General features: G+C 33.0%; 1 protein-coding gene across 5 annotated transcripts in view; it reads left to right on the forward strand.

Moving 5' to 3' along the window:
• LOC105458775 (band 3 anion transport protein) overlaps positions 1-13,838 on the forward strand; it is a 39,668-nt gene that overhangs the window by 15,804 nt on the left and 10,026 nt on the right. The window contains exon 1 of one of the 5 annotated variants that reach the window (XM_011704318.1): positions 10,616-10,649. The exons of the other annotated variants lie outside the window; for them this stretch is intronic. Coding sequence (XP_011702620.1) covers positions 10,641-10,649 — 9 coding nt within the window. The 5' untranslated portion in view covers positions 10,616-10,640. Of the gene's footprint in view, positions 1-10,615; positions 10,650-13,838 lie in introns of those variants that run through there. 5 annotated transcript variants of the gene reach the window in all.

The raw sequence follows: 13,838 nt of genomic DNA on the forward strand, positions 1-13,838 counted from the left end.
ATAAGAGACAGACTTAATATATACATATGTATGTATTAAACAGAAATTTACATTCGCTGAATAGTTATTTAAATTATATTAATTAATGTTAATAACTATTCCATGATAAAATCTTATTAAATTTTTCTTTCAAAACTACGAAATATAATATAATTATTGTTTGGATAATTTTTTTATAAAAATGTAAAAAAAATGTTTATATACATTTGGTATTAGACGCTAATCGCTTCTTGATTCAATTCAGTTTTACATTATGTTGTACTTATTTGTATTTTATTGTAATTTGGATTATCAATCATGTTATTTTGTATGTTAACATTTATAAAAAAAATAGATATTTATCTTTTTCATAACTTTATATTGATCTGATCTATCACGGATATGTATTCATTAACATCAAGAAATCATGAATCATCACGAAGTGTCTGCAGTTCCCGATCACAGAAGTTAAGCAACATTGAGGGCAGTTGTGGTTTGGATGGGTGACCGTTAGATTTAAATATTAATTTTGGAGGAATCTCCTTGCAAACTCCGTAATTTGTTTATTTTTAATGTTTCATGATTTTTATTTTTATTTTATAAACGTTTATTTAATCGTTATTTTTTATTTTTTATATCCTATGGACACGTCAGAAATTCTTAGTATGTCCACCAATTTCATAAACAGATATCCCATGGATGTCCGAAAGACCTAAAACGAATAGCTTATGAATATCCTCATTGTCCTTCAAGAACATCTTATGGATGTCCATAGGATATCTGTGTGCTGTCTGGGCATATGTATATATAGTGTATTATCTAAAATAAAACATATACAAGATATGACAAAAATTATGATTAAAATCGCTTACAAAATTTGTAAACAGTAACTATGTTTAAAACTCAGCACAGTATTCTCGCTAACATTCGTTTACAACTGCAAAAGCAAACGACACCACAAAGACGTTAGAATTTATTCAAATTGCAGATCTTTCTAGAACTAAAGCAAAGACGATAATAGCATGTTATCCATTACAATTCACATTTTCAATGACAAAGAACAAATTAAAAATTGCTTTTTTTAATGACAATAACAATAACGTCAATAATACTCCTGATTTACTAGAAAATAATCTTCTTGATTCTGTTACAGTTTCGTATATCAACTCTGTATATGAGGAATTTTATCAATTTCGAGAAAACTTGATTGCCAAACTTTTATGTTTTGTACGTATACAGGGTCTTCAAAAAGTCCGGAAACGGTTGAATATCTCGAAAACAAAACATTTTTGAGAAATATATTTGAGACAAAAGTTGTAGGATTTAAAAAGATCTATCTAGTAATCACATCGATTTTTTTAAATGAATTAATGCCTTACTTTTGATTTCAGAATTTAATAGCTGATGTCAAGAGCTTTCTAAAACACTATGGTAAAGTTATTTTTTATTAAGTATTTTTTGAGTTATGAGCGTAAAATGTCAGAATACCGCCGGCATTAGTATCTAAGGTGTCCGAATAATGGCTGAAATTTTTTGAATGTTGTTCAGGATCATTAGCTTGACAACATGTGTCAAGATCGCATGATTATTGGAGGTTGTTTCTATTTTTCAAAAAATTAAAGTATATTTTCAAAAATGAAAATAAGATCAACAACCTCCAATGATCATGACCTTGACCATATGTTGTTAAGCTCATGATCCTGAACAACATTCAAAAGGTTTTAGCCATTGTTCGGACACCTTGGATAATGCTAATGCCGATGGTACTGTAACTTTCAAGCCTTATAACTCGAAAAGTGATTAATGGAAAAATATTTTATTATAGCGTTTTGAAAAGCTCTCGAGATAACCTACAAGAATATGCAATAAAGAATGGGGGGTTTCATTTACAAAATTTAAAGTGATCTTTCTCTGACCTTAAAGACGCCACCCAAATCCAAGATCAAACGGATGCGATTACTAGATAGATCTTTTTAAACTCTACAACTTTTGTCTGAAACATTTTTTTCAAAAATGTTTTGTTTTCGAAATATTCGACCGTTTCTGGACTTTTTGAAGAAATATTCTAAGATTTTTTATTTTATAATTTCCAAAGAAAATTTCTAAAATTTAAGAAGCTTAAAGATTTTTTAGAAATGTTTATAAATTTAAAATATGAAAATTTTTTCTAATATTATGAGATATGAGAATTTTTTCACCAGGATCGTATTGCGAATTCTTGTATCTAAAAATACTTACATCAATTAGCATAAAATTCTAACGTTACAGATATTTTGCGCGCCAAGCAGTTTCTTTATTTCATTCTTTTATTTTAGATGATTTTTCATAAAAACCCAAACAGCACAACTAATCGTTATGAAATCGAAAAGAATTTTTTTCCGGTAATACAAAAAGGATTCCAGAAATATATCTTTTGACTTCTGAGGCATTAAATCAAAGTTGTGCTCTGAAAGAAGTCTTTTTTCTGTTCGTAATGCATTCGACAAGAATCGCTCACTTGCGAATAGTACGCAACATCGCCAACAGATGAACAAGACAAAGTTTTATTTTTCGTAAAAAGAAGTAATATTGGCTGAAATAATAGACGCAGCATTATGAAATTTTTTTATCCGTGATATAATCAAATTTTGATGAAATAATGCCTTAGACTCAATTATTTGGACCATCTACAATAGGACTTGAAGCCATTTAAAATAGGACTTAAGATAAAAGTAAATAAAGTATATATATTTTGATAGAGAGTACAATCGTTTAATTCTGCGTAAGAATTAATTTAGAGATGAGACTTAATATTCCTGAGAGTTATTTGTATATTTATGTTTGCTGGGATGCTATAAAAAAACTATTTTACTGCGAATTTTTATAGACTAGGTAAAAAGATTACCTTTTGTAATCTGAAAAAGAATTCAGAATTAATGACATAAAAGCGAAATTTTTTGCAACACATTTTTAGAAATGAGATGGAAAATAGAAGAATACATTTTATATTTTGGGGATTAAAAAAAATTATGTTTTTGGAGTCTCTATGCTGTCTGGGAAGTTGATGGTGGCTTATCAGTACTTTTAACCTTAGATTACTATACCTTTAATTTTTATGTAATTACTACTGGGTCTGGAAGACTCAGAGCACCTTTATCTGTTCATATCTCACAGGTAAACATTAATATTTTTTATTTCTTTTTTTAATTGAAACGCCAAAGCCTGCTTAAGAGCGCTTTAGAGCTATAACTGCATCGATTAGACGTATGTGCCGCTAAGATTTTTTGTACTGATTTTTAGAGATACTTTAAAAAATGTAAATTTTCTTAGAATAAATATATTTGTATGATATTAAATTTAATACAATTAAATTTACGAGATAGGCCAATGAACGGTTATAACAGAAGCTCGGTGCTCAATAAATTTTCATATAATTTTATATACATTTTTTTAATTCCACAAACTGCGTGCCGTTATTTTCGATTTCAACGTAGTTCTTGATTAAATCAGAAATAGTAATATCACAATATTAAATTGATAAGTTAATATTACTGATGCTATCTCCTAAGAATCTTCCCTGCCCCCAACACGACACGAGAATTACTGTAAAGAAATTTTGTTGCAAAAAATATTACCTCAGCTAGGATTCATTAGCTTATCTCGCGAATTTAATTGTGTTAAACACTATGTACGATCTGGTATATATACAGGGTGTCCGGTACTTTATGATAAAGCGCCCGTGGGGTAGGTAGAATGGACTAAACTGAATCGAAAAGTTCTCTACCATTTTGCGATCTTTACAATAGTTATCGAGATACTAATTATTAAAAAAACAAAATTATGGCAAGTATGTAAAAAAGTATCGTACATTATATCTTTACTAAATCATTGATCATTTTAGTCACTTTAAGTCTGTTTTATGAAACTTGAAATTATTTAGAAAGATAACGGCATGAAACTTTTGCTGCATATACTTTTGGATGATTTAAACGGTTTATTAAAAAAATATTGTTGGTTTCAAATAAAATATTTTTGTCTAATCAAATACTTGACAACTTGTACGATCTCATGTGTTACTACATTATGTGTTAACTATTTGTTTTTGGACAACTTTTATTTGTTAAAATAATATTTTTGATTTATAGGAAAGCTGTAATGTGCGATACTTTTTTTATATAACTTTTTTATGTACTTGGCGTAATTATTTTTTTTAATGATTATAGTATCTCGATAATTATTGCGAAGATCGCAAAATGGTAGAGAACTTTTAGATTCAGTTTAGCCCACTCTACGAGCGCTTTACCGGTACTTATTGAGTACCGGACACCCCATGTATATGTAATGTTTGTATAAATTTAATTTTATTTATAGATGATATATATATCTTATCAAAATAAATAAATAATAAAACAAAAAATATATTTATTTACGAAAATGATTTGAAAAACGTAATCTAAATTTCATACGTCGAATAAATGTATGTTTATCTTCATTGGATTTCTAAATATGCTTATCTTTCTAGAACAATTACAATTTCTTAAACAATCTACATAAATTTTATTTTGAATCCATAAATACGAGAAAAGTTAAAAAAAATTTTAAACAAAGGAGAATTTTTGTATAGCAAAATTCTGGAAATTTTAGATTTTCTAAATCCGATGGTTGTAATTTACAGTTAACTTTTCCAACGAATTCCTTGGTTTAGCGGAACAAACAGATTAACAAATAGTCTTAACACAACGATAAATAAAATCACAACGATTTTAGTGAACAATGATTCATCGACGTTTCAAAGTACAGTTGAACCACGATAATTTGAATCTCAAGAGAAGAGAAAAATCCTTCGAGTTATAGAGTTTTCAACTTATTGAAATTCGAGTAAAAGAGAGTTAAAATATGAAAATTCGACTTACGGAGGCTTTGTACGAGAGTTTATAATTTTTCGATTACAATGGCTTTTAAGAAGTCTTACCACTCCTGATGAGGTCTTAAAATAATACCTAAATTTGAGATTTTTTTGTGGATAAATAGATAACTTTATTTAAAAGCTGTTTAGAGGACATTGTTGTACATATATAAGAAACTAAAAAAATATTTTTTTATTTTTTTATGTACAAAATGGCGGCGCAATGGTCTACATGCGGAATCCCTTTTTTCTGTTTTTTTCAAATCGGTGTATAGGATTCCAGGCACACGGTTTGATCTTGAACAAAACAATAAATTTTCATTATCTACATATTAAAGACTATAGAAGTATGTAGGGGTTTTTTAAAATATTGATTTTTTTCGAAATGGCAGCTATTTTTATGAAAAATTCGTATTTTTGTCAATATCGTACAAGTCTTTCGTAAAATAGCTGCCATTTTGAGAAAAATCAATATTTTGAAAAATCCTTATATACTTCTCTAGTCTTTAATATGTAGATAATGAAAATTATTTATGTTTTGTTCAAGGCTGAACTGTGTGCCTGGAATCCTGTATAGTGTACACCGATAGAAAAAAAACGGATTCCGCAAGTGCAGGCTAGTGCGCCGCCATTTTGGATATAAGAAAAATAAAAAAATATTTTTTTGGTTTCTTATATATGTACAATAATATCCTCTAAGTAGATTTTAAATAAAGTTCATCCATTTACACACACAAAAAATCCCAAACTTAAGTATCATTTTAAAACCTCAGGTATAGTGAGACTCCTTAAAGGAAAAAAATCAATATTTGACATTAAGTTATTTATTGCACACATATAATAAATGTAATCATAAAACAAAATACTAGGCTATTACTTATGGTTACGCATAGCTACAACTTCGAAATATACAAGCAGCGACAATAGAAGTTCGACTTATAGAGGTAAACTTATTCGACTTGTGGAGATCTAACTACTTTAAATTTGAGTTGCAGAAGTAAAATATAATATATCTAAATATCTGACGAATAATTCGAGTTAAGGTAGGTTTTATTTCGATTTACAGAGGTTTTTCGCAGTGCAGGAGCGGAAGGGAATGAACAAAATTTTCGCCTTATAAAGATTTTCGAGTTTGTAGAAGTTCGAGTTATCGAGTTTCGATTGTAATGCATTGACACGCTTTTATATATTCCAGTTAGCAAAAGATAATAGCGACAAAACTAAATAAACAAATTCGATTACGTTTTCCACATGTGTTATCGTTCGAATCGAACGTAAGCAGATGTAATGAGGTTTTCCGAATGAGTCACACCGATCTGTGTCGCACATTCGTGCATGCGAAATGAGTTGCGCGTTGTGTATATACGACGGGAATAGAGACCCGCTTCGCGAAATAGCGTGCAAATTATCGCGTTTCATCGCGGTTGTCTCCCGGCTCCGACATGAATTCGTAAAAGCGGGACGACCTCGAGCAGGACTGATTGGCCTGATTGTTGACGGTCACGGGTCAATAACCATTTAACACCGCGTGCGACGCGCGCGGATCGCACGACACGGGTTGCAAACGCGAAACGGCACGGTGGCACGTGACTTCGATCGGAAGGAAAGCTGCCGGGACTTCCACGTTGCCACACGTTAAATCGCTATACTCGTACTGCAGTTCTTTACGGCATTGGGGAGCTGTAAATTCTGTGCACGGCGACGAAAACCAATTGAATCGATTCCGTCAACGCGTGCGATGTCGCGTATACGGTTGCAAAAGCTCGTGAAATCGAAAAAAAATGCGTTTATTCCTGCAAATATGATCATCGTTAGTAATCGTATTAAGGTCAAATTGATCATGAACTCCTGATCCTTATCTGATTTTACTATCACGGATTTATGATTCTTCCTTCGTGAAATGTTATTAAAATTTGCTATCTCTAATGGGGCATGGATCCCCGGGGCAAGTTCCAGGACGATACTGATTTTTCGATTCGTGAAAGGCCGCGATTAGTTTCGTTCCGCTGACCTGGATTAAGTGATTGAACAACGAAGTGTCGCCCCTCTTTTGCCTCTACTGATCAGGAAGTCGCATAATAGAAAACGCAAATTGGACGAAACGTCGGAAATTCGATTCGACGTGTTCCCTTTTCTCTATCTTTCCTCTTTTTTTTTAATGTTAACTGTAATCTGAGAGCGAACGACGGAAGAACGAATTCCAGGAATAGATTTGCTTTACTTGGTACTTCTCCGTTACCAGTCTCGTCTCGTGTTACATCGTGTGGAGGTTTAAAATGTTAACGAGTTCGCCGACGTGCCATTCAAGCGCTTACGCAAGGTCGTAAGCCGCAAATTCGATTATCAAGAGTGGTGTCAATCGTATCCTCGCTCATATAGCTCTATCGCTGGCTCGATTGTCAGTATACAGGTGGCCCGTTTATGTCGAAGCGCGTTAATCCGTAACAGAGATTCCTCCTATGTTTGCAAGAATCCCGAAGGTAGGGGACCATTTTCCGTAATAACGTTTGACGGCCATAAAACGCGCTCTCATTCATTTCTTTCCGCACGGCACGAAGAAAGATTATTATCAGTTTGTTATGCAACCATTGTACCAAATCTCATTTATCGATTTCTTTTATAAGTTGACCAATTTTGATACTAAACCATCCAAGTGTAATTCACCAAAACATCTTTATGACACTTTCACATTGGCAATTTTTTTAGCTAACAATCGTTGAAATTTTGTCATTATTTGCAGTATGTTATGGTCGATAGAATATAAAGTGATCCATTTGTATGTATGTGGATACAGCGTATGCAGTTTGCCGTTGCTGTTTCTGCAACGTGAGCGCAAATTTGAGGCCTTAAGTGTTTAGAACGTGAAGAATATAATGACAGGTGAAAGATCTTTCGGAAAGAGGAGAAAGATTCACGGATCAGTTTAAGGTTCGTGCTTCTCCTTCATCTCTATCTCTTGCGTATTCCCTTGCGGTCAGTCGCCCTTCGTTTCCTAGTCAAGTTCAAGGTCGGATGTTCATTTAACTCGCCGCGCAGGGTTAGCCGCGCCGGCCCCAGACATGTTCACGGATGCGGAAGGCGCGAAATCGCGTGCGCCTTGAAGTTGAAGAAAACCGTTTGCGTAAACTTAATCCTTTGATGCACAACAATTTAATGTGATAAAAATTTAACTTTAATAACTGTCAGGTAGAAATCAATCCGATAGACATTATATATATATATATATATATATATATATATATATAATATACTCTTTGACAAAAAAAGTTACACACTAGGTCTAGACCTGTGCGTAACTTTTTGTCAAAGAGTGCGTCTAATATTATATGTATATTATATGTATATACACTTCTCAACAAAATTAAAGCATCACTTACTCTACCCTCCAAAAATAGGCAAAATTCAAGAAAGTGTAACTTCGTCAAAAATGATTGTATCGAGATGTTCAAAAAAGCATTTTACAGCTTGAAATCTCTACTTTTCAAATCGGTACTTTAGAAAACGATCCTACTGATTTTTCATGGAATTACACGATAGAAAAGGAGACCCGACGAATCTCAAAATTTTTTACGAACTTTAACAAGTTCCATGACGCGAATTAAAAATTGCATGCAAATGCAGTTTACAGCTTTCGAAAGAGTGAATCTTTACCTTTAATTTGCTTTTTTGTTGAGCGTTGTACGATTTTTTTTCACCGAGGTATTCAACATTAAAGCAAAAATGGTCCTTTTTGCTTCAATTTGGAAAGTAGAGATTTCAAGCTGTAAAATGCTTTTTTGATCATCTCGATACGATCATTTTTGACAAAGTAACATTCTTGAATTTTGCCTACTTTTGGATGGTAAAGTAAGGTGATCTATTTTTGGTATATGTATTCTGTAATTTTAAAATAGACAAGCTTTAAATGAGTGTAACTTTGTCAAAAATGATCATATCGAGATGTTTGAAAAAGCATTTTACAACTTGAAATCTCTACTTTTCAGATCGACACTTTAGAAAACGATCTTATTGATTTTTTATGGAATTACGTAGGTTCAAATGAAAATGCGTCAAATCTCCAAAAATGTGTACTAAATTTAAAAGGTTTCATGGCATAAACTAAAAATCGCGCACAAATGCAGTTTACTGCTTTCGAAAAAGTGAATCTTTACCTTCAATTTGCTTTTTTGTTAAGCGTTGTACGATTATTTTTCACCGAGTTATTTAACATTGAAACAAAAGGACCATTTTTGCTTTAATGTTGAATAACTCGGTGAAAAATATCGTACAACGCTCAACAAAAAAGCAAATTAAAGGTAAAGATTCACTCCTTCGAAAGCTGTAAACTGCATTTGCATGCGATTTTTAATTTGCGCTATGGAACTTGTCAAAGTTCGTAAAAAATTTTGAGATTCGTCGGGTCTCCTTTTCTATCCGTGTAATTCCATGAAAGATCAGTAGGATCGTTTTCTAAAGTACCGATTTGGAAAGTAGAGATTTCAAGCTGTAAAATGCTTTTTTGAACATCTCGATACGATCATTTTTGACGAAGTTACACTCTCTTGAATTTTGCCTATTTTTAGAGGGAAGAATAAGTGAGCTTTAATTTTGTTGAGAAGTGTGTATATATGAATTTTAATGAGTACGTTTCTAGCTAATCAACGAATAAAAATTAGAAAAAAATTATTTAAAAATATGATAAAATTGCAAAAATATCATAAAAGAAACAAAACTTGAAATATTAATTGACTTAACAATTTTTCGTAGAAGAGTATCCGGACATTTATTTGTAATCATTTATGTTTTTAAAACATCAAAAGCATGCGTGAAGAGAAAGTGCAATATTAATAAAAACAAACTCGAATACTGAATGTCTGTTCTCACTTTCTTTGCATCTAAGATTTAATCGCATGTCTATCTTATTGATTGTAGAAATGATTAACAAGAAACAATTATTGGCAGCAAATAAAACCTCTCGTTCGTTAAATACTAAGCTGTCTCCATCGATTTTCCCTATCGGCATTTGGATGGAAAGGTCATTGCTGTTGTGTGACTGGGGAATAAGCTGGGGAGGCTGCGATTCAATTTCAAGGTCGGTTGGAGCAGGAAGCGAACAGCGCACGTCGAGCGGAGAAATGGGAAGATGTGGTTGACGATGGAAAAGCTTGTTCTCATTTGTCTCTAATACCTCTCACGTGATTGTAGCCGTGGTGTAAGTGGTAGTGTAATACCGCGATGCTGATATACATATATTATTCCGCTCAGGGTCAGTAATTCTGGTGATCAATGAGAAACATTCACCTGGTGGATGTTGACCACTAGTGCTGATAATCGATTTTTTTCTTTTACAATCTTTATCAGGCAAAATAATTACGAGTATACTATTCAGTAGGAAATTATACTTTACGCCATTCATACAATATAATATTAATCGTTGTATCTCTTTTTCTGTCTTTTTCTCGTGCTTCTCTACTACAAATCTCTCTACTCAACTAACAGTGATCAATATTATCTCTATGACCTAGGTTTAGCCGAGGTCAACTCGGTCTGCAATTCTCCTCCCATTACTTCTACGACCTACTGTTTACTATTCAGCACCATCAGCTGAGCTTTCCTAGCTGCGGAGGTCCCTTCCCTTAACGTACGTGAGTTTTTCCTTTCTTTTGCTCTTGAGCTCTGTCCCATTCGAGTCCTTGTATTCCAGATTTCACGGCCGATTGACACTTGTTGCGCCTGCTAGCCTTTGTCAATCATCTGCGCTGCGCAGTCTTTCTATAGCACATTTGATTCTAGATATATGAAGCCGGTAAGTACATCTTTCTTCTTTATAAGAAAGATCAGATTGAAACGGAGGATAATTCTTTGCTACAGAACGTATCAGTCAGGATGTGAATTCGTTAGCTGCAATTCTCTAGTCGATTTTCACGCTATCAATTAAATTATAAAATTTAGAATTAATAGTTATCAACAAAAGTGTTGAAGAGGTTAGAAATTCAACATTCTTTTTCTCTAGAATCTTTACATAAGATATTCGTAAAAACTCTGGCAACCTTTTATATGCATCAAAGGGTTAAGTGAAATCATCACAGAAGCAGTATGTTTAATATGATATATGATTGTTATGTAGGAAATTAATTTACGCGAAGGAAAATTGAAAATCCTAAACTGAAATCCTGATTGATTGAGCGGAGTTGGAGGGAAGGGGAGGAGAAAAAGGAAGAATGAAGGGATTGCTCCTCGATTGAGCGTATGGGGTTGATATCGATCCACCCCTACCACGGATTGTCGTGCGCGTTTCCCACCAGCTTTCCCCTCTTTCTCTCTTCCCGGTCCGGCGGGCACCACCCTCCACCCTCAGTTCGGATTCCTCCAGCTCTCAGCGCCGACCGGCCGGGTTGTCACTCGGCCCGGGATGCCATGCCCGAGGCCACTGCCGGTTCCTCTGGGAAGTCGTTCCTGCAGCGGGCGCGGGACAAAGTTCTCCGCTGGCTACAACGCTCCCTGCGGACGACGCACCAGGTGAATGTGCTGTCCCATCTCTAGAAAGGCCGATCACCCCAATTTTCTTCGCGGTTCGTGCGATCGAATAAACTATCAATTAAGACGAAATTTTTCGTATTCATTCCGGTATTCTCTTTCAGCTGTTTTTGAAGTATCCCTTTGCGATTTTTGTGAACATATTGTTTAGTGGAGTATAATGTAAGAAATTTGAAACTTCTGTGATGATATCTATGTGGACTTTGAAAGGAGTGGAGGCCGTAAAAACTTCATAAAAAAGATTTAAATTTTCCTTGTTAAAAACTACGATCTTTGAAATCCAGAATGAAATTGATGAAATTTTAGTAGAATTCACTAAAATCGAAGAGATTCCAAGATATTTTTAAATACTTTTTAATAAAATAGAAAGATATTTTAATTTTCTCTCAAATATTTCTTAACGTTATTATGAGTAAAATACAGTAAAACAATGTATAGAATAATGTACGTTATTTATCTTTATTTATTTAAAAAATATTACGTAATCCATAAGAGATATATAGACTCCAACATATTTTGCTTGCACTAATTACTTATTATCAAAATCGCAAATCATGAATTAACTAAATAGATGTTGACTTAGGATGATATTAAATAACGACATTTCTTCCAAAAATTATTTTATTTATTTTTACTTATTATAAAGAAAAATATATATTTTTCTACGTTCATATGACATACGAAAATGTTGCAAGAAAGTCTACTCGTAAAACTCCAATGTAATCTTGTCGCAAGATTAGAGCACTTGTTGTATCCTGTGTAATGAAAGAGTTATATTTTTTTAGTTTAGTTTTACCAAGTTCGCGGACGAACAATACGTAATATGAATTTGGTGGATGACTATGTCGTTCGTTTTGATGATCGTACCAGATGACGTGCCAGATTAATTCGGTGTTGTTTTGCTAGTGCGGCGCATAATAAAAAGTTTTCAGTGTGTTTTTATCTTTTTCTTAATATTAAAACGATATACACTACTCAAAAAATTTATAACATAGAAAAATTTTGGGCAAAAATTGATAAACTTCGGATGATAACTCCGCGAAAAATCGTAGGATGATGAACTTTTTTTTAAATTAAAGTTTGAAGTCTCTATTTTAAGGTATATGGGTTGATTTTAAATTTAATGCATCTTAAATCTGAGAGCATGTTTGCCATACTAAAAATTGCAAAATTTGACGGAATGTACGGACTTGCTAAAAATTTTTTCGGAGATGCCGTTTGCACCGTCATAAAACTTGAACCTTTCTCTTTAATTAAAAAATAAGCAAGTCGCTTCATATACAGTCGGTATTACTCGATGTGCACCATAAGGAGTTTGGCGATTAGATTTTGCACATCATGTGTGTATGTGTGTTTTATACACGCGTGCACGCACACAATGTGCAAAATCCGATCGCCAATCTCCTTATGGTGCACATCGAGTAATACCGACTATATATGAAGCGACTTGCTTATTTTTTAATTAAAGAGAAAGGTAATATCGACCATACATAAGAAAATACAAGGGTTACTTTCAAATGTTGTAACTTTGTGAAAAAAAATCATAGCGACTTGCTTTTTTTAAATTAAAGAGAAGGTTCGAGCTTTATGATGTTGCAAACAGCATCCCCGAGAAAAATTTTAGCAAGTCCGCGCATTTCATCAAACTTTGTAATTTTCAGTATGAAACACAAACATGCTCTCAGATTTAAGAGTTTACAGTAGCAGAGATGCATTAAATTTAAAATCGACTCATAATACTTTAAAGTAGAGATTTCAAGCTTTAATTAAAAAAAAAAGTTTATTATCCTACGATGCTTTTTCGCTGAGTTATCGTCAATCAAAGTTAGCCAATTTTGCCCAAAATTTTTCTATGCCATAATTTTTTTGAACAGTGTATTTTTATGACGCTTTTAGGTTTAAAATCGTGCTAGAAGTATACCGGTTTAATGTCTTGCAATAAAAAAACTTAAACTCTTTATTGGAAAAACATATTCATCTCCGTGCGTCAAATCTGTCGCGATACGAAGCAGGATTTTGACAATGTGTTACAAAGTGCAGGATCGATTCTCAATGGCTCTTTGACCATTGTGAATAAACATTGTGTGCTTGACCTGAACAGATACGTTAACAACGTATTTTTAAGCCTGTATGAGAACATGAAACTCGATGAGAATAAATTCCAAAGCAGATTTTAAAACGAGATCGATAATAAAATTGCGCTGATGTATACCTTGATTGCATAGACAATCTTTTTGTAATCTTTTTTAAAAATACTCTTTAAACAAAAATTTTGTGAATAAAGTTCGTGCATCCGAAATCATTAAATTATAATTCTTTTCTCTTATATAATTTCTTTAGCCTTTTAAGAGGATGCTGAATACCGACATTTGCATTCTAAGTAATAACTCCGAAACGACTGAACGGATTTGAAAACGCTTTTACAGGATTGAAATTGAGATAAAATGTAAACGCGCGA

Source organism: Wasmannia auropunctata, unplaced genomic scaffold, assembly GCF_000956235.1.
Source record: "Wasmannia auropunctata unplaced genomic scaffold, wasmannia.A_1.0 LD334327.1, whole genome shotgun sequence".
Classification (NCBI taxonomy): domain Eukaryota; kingdom Metazoa; phylum Arthropoda; class Insecta; order Hymenoptera; family Formicidae; genus Wasmannia; species Wasmannia auropunctata.